General features: G+C 38.4%; 1 protein-coding gene across 4 annotated transcripts in view; it reads right to left on the bottom strand.

Moving 5' to 3' along the window:
* Positions 1-12,582: 12,582 nt before the first annotated feature.
* DRAM1 (DNA damage regulated autophagy modulator 1) overlaps positions 12,583-16,812 on the bottom strand; it is a 28,220-nt gene continuing 23,990 nt past the window's right edge. For all 4 annotated transcript variants that reach the window (XR_003376462.2, XR_003376469.2, XR_003376464.2 and 1 more), the window contains 2 exons: positions 14,651-14,743; positions 12,583-12,906 (listed from right to left, as the gene is read on the bottom strand). Coding sequence is in view for 1 of the 4 variants with exons in the window: in XM_026726184.2 (XP_026581969.1) it covers positions 12,862-12,906; positions 14,651-14,743 (138 nt within the window). In the remaining 3 variants the exon portion in view is untranslated. The remainder of the gene's footprint in view (positions 12,907-14,650; positions 14,744-16,812) is intronic.

Consider the following 16,812-nt stretch of genomic DNA (forward strand, 5'->3'; position numbering starts at 1 on the left):
TTTTAAAAAAAGTTTAACATGTTGCACAAATGTATCCATTTGCCTTTTAGCAGACCTAGTTCATCCTGTTTGTTTATTTGTTTGTTTATTGAATTTATATTTCCACCTATTCGCCCATGGCGACTTGAGGCGGCTTACAGAATGTAAAACCATATTTAAAACGAAAAACAATAAAAGCTAACAAAAAGAATCAAATAAATTAATAAAGTACAATAGAACAAAATCTGGGGGGAAAATAAAAAACCATTCCCCCAACTCCCACCCCTCGCTCCAACGACAGCAGATCACATGAGCCATTTGATCGGCTCCATCCCACTCTGGGTTCCCCAGCCCCGCTGGCAGAACCAGGTCTTCAGTGCCTTCTAGAAGAGTATTAGAGAGGGGGTCATTCTAATCTCTGAGGGAATGATATTCCAGAGAGAGGGAGCCACCATGGAGAAGGCCCTTCTCCTGGGTCCCACCGGGTGTATCTTCCTCAGGGATGGGACCCACAGCATTCCCTGCTTTCCCGCTCTGATGGGTCGGGTAGATGTGACCAGCAAGAGATGTTCCCTCACATAACCTGGTCCCAAGCCATGAAGGGCTTTAAAGGTGACAACCAGCACCTTGAATTGCACCTGGAAGCAAATTGGCAACCAATGCAGCTCCCGCAGGAGAGGTGAAATGTGCACACCAGGGTCTGCATAAAACCATGAGGGCTGCTGCATTGTGCACCAACTGGAGCTTCCGGATGTTCTTCAAGGGCAGACCCATGTAGAGTGCATTGCTATAATCAAGACGGGAAGTGACTAGGGCATGAGTGACTAAGTAGGGACCATTTTATTATATTACAACCTTTTTATTATATTATGTTTTATTATATGACAACCTATTGCCAAAAAACAATAAATCCAAGTTTAAAAAACAATTCAGTTGGATATTATGTTTTTTCTAACTGAAACTGGAAAAACTGATGATTATAAAGAGAAGTTTTCCTGCTGAAAAACAGAATAAAAGTTCACCCTTATGCTATTTTTCAATAAGAAAACTTCTCTTTAGGTATTTGTATCAGGTTACCTTGGCATTTAAAAAATGTGCTGGTAAATAAGTAACATTTGCCTGACAAAAGGGCTAGTTGAAAATTAAAACCATAGATAACCCATCATAATAATCTGGAGAAAGCCTGCTCTTATATTTTGTTCACCTTTACCATACAAACAATGCTCACAAAGAAATTTCATGTCATCAGTGGAGAAAATATCCTGGATTTCACTAGAACTATCTCACTAGCTTTAAACATGCCAGTCTTTGATTTCCTTTATTAAGAAACAGAGGTAGAACAGCCAAATGTATTTATTTATTTTATTAGATTTTTATCCCACATGTATTATTGTATAAGAAACTCAAGGCAGTGAACATACACTCTTTCCTCCTCTTTTTCCCCCACAACAAACTTGTGTGATGGGTTGGGCTTCCCCAAGCTTTTCAGGAAAGCTCAAGAACAGCTTTCATGACTAAGGCAGGACTAGAACTCCCGGTCACCTGATTTCTAGGCTACCATCTCAACCACTACACCAAACCAGCCAAACAAATGTGCCTTTTTTGTTTATTGCATTTATTATTCACCAAATAGCCAAAGTTTTCTGGGATTGCTAGGATGAAACATTTCCTCAAAATTCAAGAAGAAAGCATGAAGGACAATGTGAACAGAATTATCCACTTGCAAATTATCACATAATAAAGGAAGGAAATAGCCTTTATGTCAGCTATTTAAGTAGAAATAAAAATCCTGCATGATACTGACCTCAAATATTTTTCAGTGTATTAATTTACGTCATTGTTTTTGGTACTTTATAACAATTACATTGCACTGTTCTTGCCTAAGGGATTGAAATGATTTAAAAAGCAAAAATGTTACCAGCTTAGCTATATCTTTCATTCAAACTACAACAGGCCAAGATAAATTGAAAGTGGATATTTTTTTCCCTTCCATTTTTTTTCCTTTCAGCTAAATAAGTTCATTAGTTACAAATATATTGGGAAGTCATCAGATTGCTCAAACTGCTTAGCTCAGGTTGGCACTGACTATTAGACTCTTTTATGGAATCTTTGAATTGTACAATGAAAGATCAAATGGTATTTTTTTTAAAAAAGAATAGAGCATTATGAATTACATCTGTTGGAATGAGATTGAATGGATTTATATCAATATTTAAAAATAAAAGATGTTAAGCATATTTTCCTCAAAATATCATTGATTACTTGACTTAGACTAAAATATGTGTGCAACAATTGGCCCAATTCATAAAGAATATTTTATACTTTCATAAAATTTATGGGAACCTTAACTGTTCATCCCCAGCGGAAACTGGTAAATTTAGCACTCCTATAAATCCAGAGAATCTTTGTCATTTTAACACATAGCATTTTCTAAGGAAAATTCAAAACATTTGAACATTTAACATTAAAAATATAGTATGAGAAGATTTTTTCCTCAAGTTCAAATTTAAAAGTATGAATGGTGAATGATATCCTAATTTTTTTCCAGTAATTATTTTGGGGGCCATAGAATCTCCATCCTGGACCAAAAGATTGATTTCAGGCCATGGTAATCACAGTAGAGTAAATTTCATTTAAGCCTTCCTCCATCCCATCATTTTAAAACAAGAATAAAAAGCAGGGTTAGATTATCTTAAAATTGCAGTATGCACGTATGATTTTTGTCCTGCCACAATCTCATAACTCTTGTTTACAATATCACAACGAAAGCATAATTAAAACAATGTACAATCCCAAAACTGGGTGTGCAAAATGTGTGTTTTCAGAAATGGTGATAATTTAAAAAAATTATATTTCGCCACAAGAGTGCCAGGATATGAGTGCCAGTTAAGTCTAGAAGGCTCACTTTTAATGGCTGTGATGTGTTATTCTTTGATGTGGTGAAAAAGTGTCCCTTTGAAAAATGTGGTAAATTGAATCCTTACTGAGTTTGAATACCCTAAATTCAAACTTTGTTCCTGAAAAAGCCCCTCTCTCATATATCCCTTCTTATGCACAGATAAAACAAGTGAAAATGAATCAACCTCAGAGGATTGTGGATTCAGTCACCAGCTAATTTTCTGGTAAGGTAACTGCAGGTAGAAAATAACCTCTTGCTGAAATTCAGGTGATTCTAAATAGCAATAGCACTTAGACTTATATACCGCTTCATAGTGCTTTTACAGCCTCTAAGCGGTTTACAGAGTCAGCATATTGCTCAAAACAATTCGGGTCCCCATTTTATCCACCTTGGCAGGATGGAAGGCTGAGTCAACCTTGAGCCTGGTGAGATTTGAACTGCCAAATTGCAGTCAGCCAGCAGTTAGCAGAAGTAGTTGCAGTACTGCACTCTAACTAGTACGCCACCATAATCTGCTATATCACGCACATGCTGTGGGAAAACATCATCTCCCATTCCAAATTGTTTTCACTCCTATTCTCCATCATACTTTCTCAGCATTAGAGGTTTGCTTTCTCAACTGTCCTTTTTCTCCAGAAATTCCCTTGTATGACTCCTTATGCAGTTGATTGGATTTTATTATTCCCACAGCAGACAGGGTGGCATTAACCCTATGTGTAACTGGGTCAGCCTGGGGCTAAATTTAACCTTGCTGGAGTTAGTTGGCTGGGTCAATCGACTGCTTTTTCATATTCTCACACAACACCCTAACCCAGTATTGGCCCAATTAAGCCTGCTGATGCCAATATTATTGGGCTTCCCCACAACTGAAAATCTTGCAATCTAAGGACTGAGATGTAGCAGCTGGGTCTTAGGAGTTTGTAAAAATATAGGTTGGTAGAAGCTATATGTTGATAGAAGCTACTATATATATTAAGCCATGATTAAGATAGGAATGTCCAACCAACAGCCCAAGGGCTAATACAGTACTCAGCTCAATTTCAAAACCAAACTGCAGGAGAAAGATTCAGCTACTATAGATAAATGTTCCTTTCTGTCATTAGGTGTTATCTATAGTGCCTTCCTGAACAGATTACACTGAGTAATATGGCCATCAATACAAAAAAGTTAATAACCCCAGCTTTTGGGTTTTATGAAACTTTTTTTATAGAACAGAAACCGAGCAGCTAAGTCTCAAGCTTTGGAAGAAGCTCATTTAGTTAACCTAAGTCCTTTGTTCAAAAAGCTGCATACATAATAAAGGCCAGTAAAGAAATTTCACATACCATTTAGTATGATTGGATAACAGCTCAGTTTTTTAAAAAATATGTATTAGTATGTCAAATCCTTTGGGTTTTCAGACAACAATATTGCTCAGAAGAAAATCACTGAAATAGGAAGAGCTGCCGAAGCTCTGTTGACTGTGTTTTCAATCTTCTCACCACTGCCAACCACTGATTTCAGGAATGTTGGAAAGAAATTTTCCAATGAAGTAATAGAAATTATTTGAGGACTGTGAACCAAAGTTAGAACAATCTCAGGAAAATGCTGGTATGTATTATTACTTGCTCCAGTTTATGAAGTAACAGCATATCTTCTTTGCAACAATAACAGCAGTCAACAACAATTAAAAGTATGTGCCAGTTTGATGCAATGGTAGGGATGCTAATTCCTATTTTAATGCCAAAACTATTCTTTTAGCTTTTGATTGAGTTTTAATTTTTGAACCGTCTAAACATAACACACTGAGTTTTTCACTTCACAATTTGCCTTCCCATGACCTTATGTAATATCCTATATTTAAGTAGCCTATTTAATGGAAGACATCCTGAGGTTTTTGCCAATTCCTAACTACATTAAGTACTCCTAGGGGATTTAAGATATTTAACTGTGGATAAAAGCAATCCACTTTTTAAGGTACAGAAATACTCTGATTGAATTTGACTTTCAAGACAGGGTCATATAGTATGATCAAATAGTGGTAAAAGACATTCTAAATCACAGTTGTCAAACTCAATCACGTCACATGATATATGATGTATCGTGATGGCCTTTGCAAATCTGGGGTGGGTGTGGCTTGTGTGCAATACATCTGGCCCATGGGCCGCCAGTTTGACAGGCCTGTTCTAAATTAACAAGATTCATTTTCTTGTTCCTTTCTCATCACAATTAATTGTTACATCTAAGAGGATTTCTTATGTATGTCTGGTCCCCAAAATGTTTATCAAATGGGGTGGAGTTGGATTGCAAAATATCTTGCATGTTTAAAAGAGTAGCTGAGAACTACATTTAACTGTTCAAATATTTTAGAGTTGCCTTAGTGCAAAAATGCTGAGTGGACAGGGACATGTGGGTGAACCCAGAAAAGTGTTCCCCCCCCCTGGATTGGGGAGGGGGTCTTTTGATTTTAAACTTTGCTACACCAGATGATGGCTTTCACTAGTTTGGGGATGCTTTTATTAATATGTCAGGAAACTATACTATAGGTTTTGAACAAATATAGGAACTTAGAGGAGGTTGAGGGGGCGCCAGAAAGAAGGTCTGAGGACCGTGCATGGCTTTGGAGTCCCAAGCCTTGTGAGAAGGCAGATGGCTATATAACTAAGATCCTATATTAATTAAAACAGGTTTGAGGGTATCTTGATTTCTTAAAAAAAAAGATCTGCATGACATGAAATCTGTCAAGCAATCCAAGATTAAAAAGAAGATGAAATGGAGCTGCACAAATGTTGGCCACCAAGCAAAATTGGCTTTGTAGCAAGATGGTCCAAAACACACACTCATCCGAGTGTGCAATATGTGTTTGCTTTGCTAGGAGAAGCTCTGTGAACCAAATATTATGTAACACAGAATGACGATAGTACAGAGGAAAAAGAGGTGATTTGCCAACACTACCCCAGTAGCAAAGCATGGAAATATTAAAGAAAAGCTTGCATATCCTCAAGAGAATTAACCCTTCCTTGTTGAGGAATGGCCTTGGTTTTGTGTTGTTATTTAAAATAATGCTATTTCAAGAACTATATTTGTTTAATAAAAAATAATCTCAGGTTAACTTCAGAAACACAAGCGAAATCTTATCTCTCTGTGGAGTCATTCTGAAGCCTTGTGTTTAAATACTTTAGGCCTTGAAAGCAGCCAGTTCATTTCTTTCGTGCCTTCAGGGTGGAGGAGTGGGTGGGGAGAGCAATAACCCATCTTCCAGAACAGAAAAAGCCCACATGAGACCACTCCAAACGATTACAGCTTGTCCTTTTACTATTTTCTTTTTTGGGATTTCAGAAACATAAGAAAATAACCAGAGTTTTTCATCAGGGCCAAGTTGAAACTTTTAATGTGTTTGCTTCGCAGCTGGATGGGTGGGGGTTTTACTTTGGCCCCCTCTGATTAGGCTTCTGATCAAAGCAACAGACAGATGAAAAATGAAAAATCCATGAAATCAGATGAAAAATCCATGTGAGAATTTCAGAGGCCAGGTGGTGAGTGTGCTTGACTACATTCACGAAAGGTTGTGGTTTTGGATCAGAAGGCCTAAGTAAACATCACATGTAAATGCTCCAGTAGTCCCACTACCCGCCCCCCTTCCTTCTTTAAAAATATTGTACCACAGGAGTGATGGAAGATTCTATGAAAGGAGAAGTGTGTGTTTTATATGTGTGTTTCGTTCACCGATGTCTCCAAATTCCCTTGAAGCCACCTTGGAGATTCTCTTGGCTTCTACTCAAGCACTGATCATGTAGATTTATCCAAGTTATTTTCTTGATAATAGTATTAAAGTGATTTGCTCTTGCTGCCACCTGGACCATTTTTTTCCCAACTGACCAACCTACTACTAGTATTTCCTGGGGAGTTCCTATCCCAGCCCCAACCAAATCCAAGTCTGCTTAGCCAAAGCAGTGAAGGCAGGGGTGGGATTCAAATTTTTTAACAACCGGTTCTGTGGGCATGGCTTAGTTGTTGGGTGTGACTTGGTGGTCATGTTATTGGCTGGGCGTGGCCAACTCAACATCACTCACATGGAGGTCCAGATGAATTTCATGTGCAGGAGAACAAAAATTTAGAATGAAGTACATTCAGGGATAGGCTGCTACCGATTTGGGTGAATCAGTAGTTAATTTTATCATTTTAATGGCTGGTTCAGTGAACCGGCAAATCCCACCCCTGGCTGGCCCTGCCTCCCCCTCCCTCCCCCTCCCCTTCCAGGAGTCTCCACGCAGCCTTTTTCAGATCCCAGGTAAGTACAGGGCCTGTGCTCAGGGAGGACCAAAAACAGTGAGATTCACTGTTGGAATGAGATTCACATTGATACTCATGTGAATCCCACTCAAACTCAATAGGTAGCTGATAGATCTTGATGTGATGCTGTAGGCCCCCCTGGGAAAACTGAATTTTGAAGAGTGGCATATTGATTTTTTAAAAAAGAAAGAACACTTTGTAATTACAATATATTGTGCATGCTGGGGAATTTATTTATTTTTATTTGTCAATTGCTTACAAGATAATAGGTATAAGTAAAAACATAGTTATGAATACATGGATATAAGAAAAATAAAATATATATATAAAAGAAACAATAGGACAGGGACGGTAGGCATGTTGGTGCGTGCTTATGCACGCCCCCTACAGACCTCTTAGGAAAGGGGTGAGGTCAATAGTAGACAGTCTAAGGTTAAAGTTTTTGGGGTTTGGGGAAAAAAACCACAGAGTCAGGTAGAGTATTCCAAACATTGACCACTCTGTTGCGGGAGTCGTATTTCCTGCAATCAAGTTTGGTGCGATTAACCTTGACTGTGTATCTATTGTTCGCTCTTGTGTTGTTATGGTTAAAGCTGAAGTATTCATTGACCGGTAGGACATTGCAATGTATGATTTTATATACTATACTTAGATCAGACCGAAGGCGGCGTAGTTCTAGGTGTTCTAGGTCTAGAATTTCAAGTCTGGTAGCATAAGGTATTCTGCAACGAGTAGAGGAGTGGAGAACTCTTCTTGTGAAATATTTCTGGACTTTCTCAACTGTGTTAATATCAGATACGTAATGTGGGTTCCAGACTGATGAGCTGTATTCGAGTACTGCTCTAGCAAATGTTTTGTATGCTCTAGTTATTAGTGTAATAGTACCAGAGAAAATTCTGTGAGTTGAAAGTCCACACATATCTTAAGAGTTGCTGAAGTTGAGAACTTTGCTAGAGTAAATATCCAGAACTTTATGCACAGGGCCAGGTGTTTCTAAGCAAAGGTGCCCTCAGATTTTGGTGTGTTACTGGAAGAGCTGATTATATTTGGCCTGACTTTTTTAAAGCCCATTTTCATCATAGTAAATTGGGGCTGCGGTGGCTCACATGGTAAGATGCTGGACTTGCGTGCTGCTGAGGTCGACTGCTTGGCAGCTCGATTTCTGTGAGTGAATAAACCGTGGAGGGACAAGAAAGGAGCCTCCCCCGAGTGCCTACCGGCATTCAGGCATCCCACAGATAAAGATAACACTGCCAGAAAAATTCCTTTCACAGAGGCAGCCAGCCACCTCGGTGATCCATGGATAACACGTGCCATATGCTAAACAAATAAAATCATAGTAAAATTTCTGTACAGAATTTTAGTGTAGCTGGGGGTGCACTTTCTATATGATTGTAGGTAAAGGCAGAATGAATAACTGCTTCTTCACAAAAATTGCCTTTTTTTAACAGCAGAATTTAGACTACAGAAATACGGCCATAATTCCATTTGAAAGCAATACTAATTTGTGTACATTCAAATTAGCAGTTGCTTTTCCCAAGTCATCCAAGAAAATGTCTTGTGGGTGGCTTTTTGATAAAAATTCAAACTGTCCGCACATGTATTTTTCCCTAGGATATTCCTGAGAAGCTTTCTTATTCAAGCATTTATGTTACTAAGTATTCTGATTGTAGTCCATTAGTGCCATCTATTGTGAAGTAGGGAGAACATTAAAAATTTAACACCTCCAATCTCTACATGGGATGGTAATAGACAGATAAAGGATAATAAATGGTATATAGGGGTGTGGAGAGAGAGAGAGGGGGGGAGGGAGGGAGGGAGAGAGAGAGAGAGAGAGAGAGAGAATATGAATGTGTGTGTGTATTACCAATATATTGGCTTTTCAAACAAAGCTTTTGGTTTGGTAAATCTTCAATTTCCACATATTTTATTTTAATTAATTATATTTCATGGAAAAAAATGGTGTGTGTCTCCTCTAGTCAGCAATGTAAAACCATATAGTAGTGGCTTTTAAATTTCTCGCTAAAAGAAAATGGCATTTCATTCAAACTCCCCCCATTCATTTCTATGTAAGAGAAATCAGGATGCAATTATTCTTTCCTATACGCATATAGCAGGGCAGTACAGTGGCTTAGTTGCTGGGCTGGTTGGCTAGAAAGCTGGCAACCCAGGCTCAGGACCCAAGAGCCACACAACAGAGCGAGCTCCGGTCCTCACCTAAGCTCCTGCCAACCTTGCAGTTTCAAAGCATGCAAATGCAAGTAGATAAATAGATACCACTTTGGTGGGAAGGTTAACAGTGCTCTGTGGTGTAATACTGGCCACATGACTGCAGAAATGTCTTCGGATAGCGCTGAGACAAGGATGAGCACTGCCACCTTCAGTTGACTAGTAGAGTAAAATCCTTAAGGACTCTTGTGCCTTGAATGTACTGTTCTTGTGGATTAAGAACCATACACATGAAAGACCTACTTCACATTACCTTAATGCGCAAGAGAAGAACGTATCTCTTTCACTGTCTCTTCACAGAGACAGCATCCTTGGATAAACATTCAAATTTTCCTCTGACATATCTCATCAGGACTCCAGTGCAAACTCACAAATTCAACTCAGAACTCTGAACTTTAGTGTAATATTTTTATTTATGTATTTATTTTGTTAAAAGCTTACAATACAATAGAAATAATAAACATAAGTTTAAATATAAGAAATAGGAACTAATAATTGGTGACAATAGGACAGGGATGGTGGGCACTATTGTGCGCTTATGCATGCCTCTTACAGACCTCTTAGAAATGGGGTGAGGTCAATAGAGGTTAGTTTGAGGGTAAAGGAGTGGAGGTTTGAGCAGCTGACAACAGAATCTGGTGGTGAGTTCCAAACATTGACCACTCTGTTGCTGAAATCATACTTTCTGCAATCAAGTTTGGAGTGGTTAACATTAAGTTTATCTGTTGTGTGCTTTTGTTGTGGTTAAAGCTGAAATATTCATTAACTGGTAAGATGTTGTAACATATGATTTTATGTACTATGCTTAAGTCCAGTCTTAAATGGTGTGGTTCAAGGTTGTCTAAGCCAAGAAACTCAAGTCTGATGCTGTAGGGTATTCTGTTGTGAACAGAGGAATGTAGTAGTCTTCTGGTAAAATACTTCTGGACTCACTCAATTGTATTTATGTCTGATATATACAGTGCAGATTCCAGACAGTAGAGTTGAATTCAAGTATTGGTCTAGCAAAGGTTTTGAATGCCCTAGTTTGCAAATCAGTATTACCAAAGAAGCTTCGTAAAATTAAATTTACAACTTTTAAAGCTTTTTCGGCAATACTGTTGCAGTAAGCTTTGGTGCTTAGGTCATTTGATATGAGAGCTCCAAGGTCCTTGACAGAGTAAGGGTCATCAACAAGGTCATATCCGCCTAGCTTGTATTTGGTATATAGATTTTTTTTTTTACCAATGTGTAGAACAGAGCATTTGCTGGTCGAGATTTGAAGTTGCCAACTGTTAGACCATTCAGACACATAATCAAGGTCTTTTTGAAGGACTGTAGCATTGACGGTGGTGTTGAAGTTTTACATCATCAGCGATATGAGCTAGCCAATAAGGTTAGTGGCAGCGATCTACAAAGCAGAGGGATGCCAGACAAAAAGGAATATTCTCCTTTTAACAGATTTCTTTAAACATACATATGACCTTTATTAGATGCTTCCTATGTGAAAAATACAACTGTATTAGTATGATTGCCAAAATAAAAATAATCTCTAGTGCAGACAGTAAATTGGTAGACTCGCAATGCCCATTTTTCTTCACAGCTGAACCAACCTGATGGATTAGATCAGAGGTGGTATTCAGCAGGTTCTGACCAATTCTGGAGAACCGGTAGTGAAAATTTTGAGTTTGGAGAACTGGCTAATACCACTAATGACTGGAGATTTTACAGTATCCTTCCTCTGCCACACCCACCAAGCCACACCCACAGAACCAGTATTAAAAAAATCCCACCACTGGCTTAGATTGTTGGGGTTTATTGGGGAAAACCTGTTTAGATCTCCTATGCTAGGAATATGTAAATGATCTGCTTTTTTAGCAGTGCAGAAACAGGGTTAAGCACAATATTCTGCCAGAATTACTTCAAAAAAAAGACCGGAGGAACAGTAATTGCTCCAGCAAAATGTTTTTCGAACTTGGTGACTTAAGGATCTATGGACTTCAACTCCCAGAAATCTTTACTATGATCACTTGATCATACAGAAATTAGTAAAATTTAGACCTCTCTTCTGGAATGCAGCCCTTGATGTCCTGTAGAACCCTAATCTTCAGCTGATGGGATACTTGAGTGTAAGAAAAGTTGGAATTCTGCTTCTTGAACAAAATATTTGCTTGTTCATTTGGTTGCTTTTAATAAAAAGATATAATTATACCTTGGGATATGGATTTTCTAAAATGCTACTTAATTTTTTTTTTGTCTCTAGGCAAAGGTCTCTATAATGCCCTAACAAAACTAAATTACACAAAATTCCTATTCTTGCAGATTTTTTTCTGCCTATTAACTGTACAGTAATTATATCTCTGTATTTATAGTGATGTATAATTTACAATTTCTACAATCTACAGTACGTTATTATCCCCTCAGTTTACATCTGGCAGCAACATATAACTTTTTGCACCATTATTCCCATCAAAATAAAATGTGATTTCTGCATCTAAAAAAAAATTGCTCAGCACTTATAAAAATCACTTATCTGGAATAGATTTTCTGTATCAGACACTAATTTTCCTTCTCTATTTATAAAAATCCCAAAGAAATAAAGTTGATAATACTAATGATAAACAAAATCCATCTACTTTCTAGGGAAACTTTGCAAACTCCCTTTTTGCTCTTACCTGGGCATAATTTCTGCTAAACTCGGTGGGCATTATACATACATAAATATTTATAGGTTCCAACTGTTTTTCTGTTGATGTCTGCTTAAATCCTATTGATTTCATAATAGTGTGCCCCTATATTTGATCTGTGATGTAGCCATTTTGATATCTAATATATGAACCAATGTTCCTCAGGCTGGCCCTCTGAAAATGTGAGGAGACTGTAACTTCATGACATTTTGACATATTTTTCCAAGTATTCACCTAAAACAGGGATTCCCAACTGGGGGTGCGAGACGATATTTCAGGGGGTGTGAAAACATGGGTTCAAAATTATAGTGTATATGCATAATTCTATGCATATAATTATTTACTTTTGTAAGGGATGCCAGAATTTATCAGAAGTGTTCTAGGGTTGTGAGCTATATAGAAAAGATTTGGAACCCCTGACCTGAAAGGCCTATTGAATTCAATTGGAATCTTCCAAGTAATTGGTAGCTGGAATTGCAGCTTGAGTTTCTTTATTCTTTATCTTTATTCACCAAACAGATAAAAAGGAAAGATATATTACAGTAGATAAACATTTATTCCTTAGAGATTACATATTTCAGAGGTCCTCTATTTAAAAAAAAACTGAAAATGTATTTATAATACAAAAGATTATTAGTAGATTGGTTACACAGGAAAATTAAAAGCCTAAAATTAAAAGGAACCTTTTTTCTTGACAACAATTGTAACAATTTGCAGCAGTGATGCATCAAGTCGATGCCAGGTCAATCTTGGCCATTGCAACAGTTTATAACACACACACACACACCCAATCCAGCTAACTGTAACAAAAAGTGGTCAGAGGTTTCCCTGAATTTCTGTTGATATCTGTATGGTAACTCCCTAGAAGAGAAAATTATAAGAAAAGGCAAAAATCAGCAAATCATTACAAAGCACACATTTAATTATAAACAGGAGATACCAAGTTTGGAATTAGGGGAGATGCATTTACTCCCTCAAACAGCTTCAACTAAAATCTGAAATGAACTCTTAAAACAATTTGCTAATATTTTAAATGCCATAACCATAACTGTGTTCCAATGCAAATGGCTAAATACAGTTAGTCTTCATTTAGGTACTACAATTGGAATCAGTGGGATCAGCATCTCTACCACTGAGCAAAGCAACCTCTGAATGGGAAATCATATGGTCACAATTGTGCTTTCATCTCTGCACTTCCTACGAATGCTCATCTAGACAGTGCTGGGACAGCTGGCTCATAACTGACAGGATTAATCAGTTTCATATCTTGACTTTTATTTATACTCTGCCTTCATCATTTTATGGATAACTCTAGACAGACAACATATCTAATAATCATTCCTCCTCCTTTTTCCCCAAAACAACAACCCTGTGAGGTGGGTTGGGCTAAGAGAATGCAACTGGTTCAAAGTCACCCAGTTAGCTTTCATGCCTAAAACAGTGACTAGAACTCATAGTCTCCTGGTTTCTAACATGATGCCTTAACAAGTCAGCCTTCTAGCCTTCCGAGGTCAGTAAAACGAGGACCCAGATTATTGGGGACAATATGTGTAAACCCCTTAGAGAGGGCTTGCAAAGCACCATGGAGTGCTTTTATAAGTGCTATTACTATTAGATGAAACTGGCTTTAATTTGCCTCAAAACCACTATCCTGCTCACCCAGCATTGAGATAATTAACAAGAAAGGAATTAATGTCTGTATTGACATTTATTGGAGAGGAAGGGATTACAAGAAAGTAAGCAGGCATACAATGGGGAATACATATTGAAAGCAATGCAGATGCTGGCAGCGATGAGCATACTACACAAACTGCCCCATTGTGTGCCTGCTTACTCTCTTGTAATCCCTTTCTTTCCAATCTCTGCTCTGCAAGGGGGAAAGGAAATAATGTCAGGCACAAGACACTAATGATGATCATGAGTCTGAGGGACAGGACCACAGTAACTTTGAATGGTTGCTGAACAAGGCAGTCAATAAGTGAGGACTATATGTAATATACCACAGGCTCACTAATATACATTTCTGGGGTACTAACACTATTAATGAGTTCTAAGCATAGGTGATAATTTTTCAGAAACAATTCTAAAAAAATGTGGCATGAAAGATGAATTAACTAGGTCACTTCAAGATCTAACAGCTGCATTCACACAGCTTGTTAGTTTGCTTAGTTCCTTTTTTTAAATTTTTCAGGCTTTATTGCTTGAATCAAATTAAGCTAAATAAATAAGGTGACCTCAGCCCGTCTCTTTTCCCCCTTTCTGTTTCTACAATAATTCCTGGACAAATAAGCTTGGAAAATTTCTGAAGCATTAGGGCTTCACCCACTCTCCCAACTTTCAAAAATTTCTAATAAACTCCCACGTTCTAGTAAATCCACATATTCTTTGCAGATGAGTGGTTAGTACACTAGTCACTGGACTTCAGCTTAGACAAGCACTCAGAGATGTAATTTGCAACTATCAGTGTCTCTATAAAGAGGTTATACCAGGGGTCTGCAACCTGTGGGCTGTGAAGGGTTTGCAACCAGGCTTATCTGGTTTCAAATCCCTTACTACAGGAATTACTTCAGTGAATTTTGCCATCCTGATAGTCGTGCATGCTTACCTGAAAGTCTCTGATATAAGTTAAGAAGAAGAACACAAAGCCGAAGGCTACTGTCCATTCGCAGATTGCACTTATAAAATGGTACACATAATCCTAGTGGAAGAAATATATACATAAAAATCCATTAAATAGAGCCATTAAATTGTTTGCAATGGCAAACAAAAGGTAAGTCAAGTATAGAGATAGCAAATTACCCGTGTTTCCCTGAAAAGACGACCCGGTCTTTATATTTGCCACCAAATAAGACACCAGGTCTTATTTTCAGGGGATGTCTTCTACTGACTCACCTTGTGGCGGCAGCACTAACAGCCCTGCCCAGGAGGAGCCCATGTGGCCGCTGCTAACCTACTTCTACTGCAGCCTTTTGTTGCCGCTTGCCTCCATTTCACCATCAGAGTCCTTCAGCCAAAAAATAAGCTCTGGATTGAGGCACGCACCAATCTGGAGCTTTTATCAGCTGCAGAGGCCTTTTCTGAAGGCCTCTGATGGCAAAACAGAGGCCAGGGGGCACTGTGCACATCAATCTGGAGTTCTTTTATCAGCTGCAGAGGCCTTTCCTGAAGGTCTCTGACAATGAAATGGAGGCGAGGCAATGCACGCAAGCGGCAGCAAATGGCCTCAGAAGAAGTGGGCTGGCAAGGCAGGTGTCGGAATGTGCGAGTCCTGGCTGCAACTGTCCGAAGGTAAGCAGTTCCACCACCACCCATCCTCACCCTCGCTTGATTCTTACCTGTATGCCTTGCAACCAGGTGCAACAGAGTGGGCAGGGTCTTAACTAGGGCTTATTTGGGGGATAGGACTTATATTGGACACGTGTGTAAAATCAATCTAGGGCTCATTTTCAGAATAGGTCTTATTTTCGGGGAAAACACGGTATATACCAGATGCACAGTGTGGTAGATAAGTACTTATTGATTTAGAATTTCATCCAATTAGTGTTCCTTCACAGGCAGGAGTCTCTTTGATTCAGCAGAAGCCTCATCAGTGGAAAAAAAATGTAATTGTCAGTAATTACCCTCCTCCTGCATTCTCCATGTTGTTCTGGAAGATTTTCCCCCACTCTTAAAAGAGATTTGGGAAGAGGAGAAAACTTAGAAGCCTGCTTCTTTCTCTATTTCACTGAAAGAAGCCCATTACATGAACCACTGTTGTAATCAAATGAAAACAATCTTCTTGCTTTACTGAGTTTCAGTACACTTAGCACTTATACATTTCCTACGTGGCTTATCTCTGATGAAAACCTAATATTAAAACATAAAACACTCTATACCTGGATCATTTTTCATTACTAAGCTTCTACAAGCACCCATACAAGATATGAGAAATACTGGTGCTGTGGTGGCACAGTGGTTAGAATGCAGTATTGCAAGCTAACTCTGCCCACAGTCTGGAGTTTGGTTCTGAATGGCTCAAGGTTGACTCAGCCTTCCATTCTTCTGAGATCAGTAAAATGAGGATCCCAATTGTCCAGGGAAATACGCTGACTCTGTAAACTGTTCAGAGAGTGCTGAAAAGCACTATAGAGCGGTATATAAGTCTATTGCTACTGCTATTTTCTTGAAAATCATTGCTCTCAGCCATTTCAAGTTGTTATTATTTGAATTATTTCAGGTTTTTTTAATAAAAAAAATGAAATGTAAGTTCTTGACATCATGACAATGTTTTCTATGACAAGATTTTTAACAGGGGGAAAAACAAGCTGGGAAATTTATGGTATTTTCCTAGGAACTAGATAAGCACCTTCTTTGGATCATCTGCTAGGACAAAACAAATAGCAATGGATTGGTCAAACAGCAGAGGGCCCCAAAAAGGGCTCCAGTTGAGAGTTTCATGGGGATTTATAAGTTGATATAAGGTTTGCTTTGTACACTATAATAGAAGAATGAAAGGAAGATTTCACCATGGCATGGATTTTTAAGGATGCTCTGTAAACAATGAGTGTTGAAGTGGTCATATTGATTAGATTTTGTGTCCCAGGAACAAAATTGTTTTTCACAAGAAAGAAAAATGTTGACACACACATCATCATCATCTTTTAACGACCCCATAATCCCTTGCGGGATGGAGTCTGGGCAACTGAACGGAGCTGAGTGTTTACTGGCTGGATGCCCTTCCTGTCACCAATGTGGAGTTATATTCAGCAGATATATCCTCAATATGCC

This window comes from Pseudonaja textilis, chromosome 5 (genome assembly GCF_049901715.1).
Source record: "Pseudonaja textilis isolate UNSWEBS1 chromosome 5, rPseTex1.2, whole genome shotgun sequence".
In the NCBI taxonomy this organism is placed as follows: domain Eukaryota; kingdom Metazoa; phylum Chordata; class Lepidosauria; order Squamata; family Elapidae; genus Pseudonaja; species Pseudonaja textilis.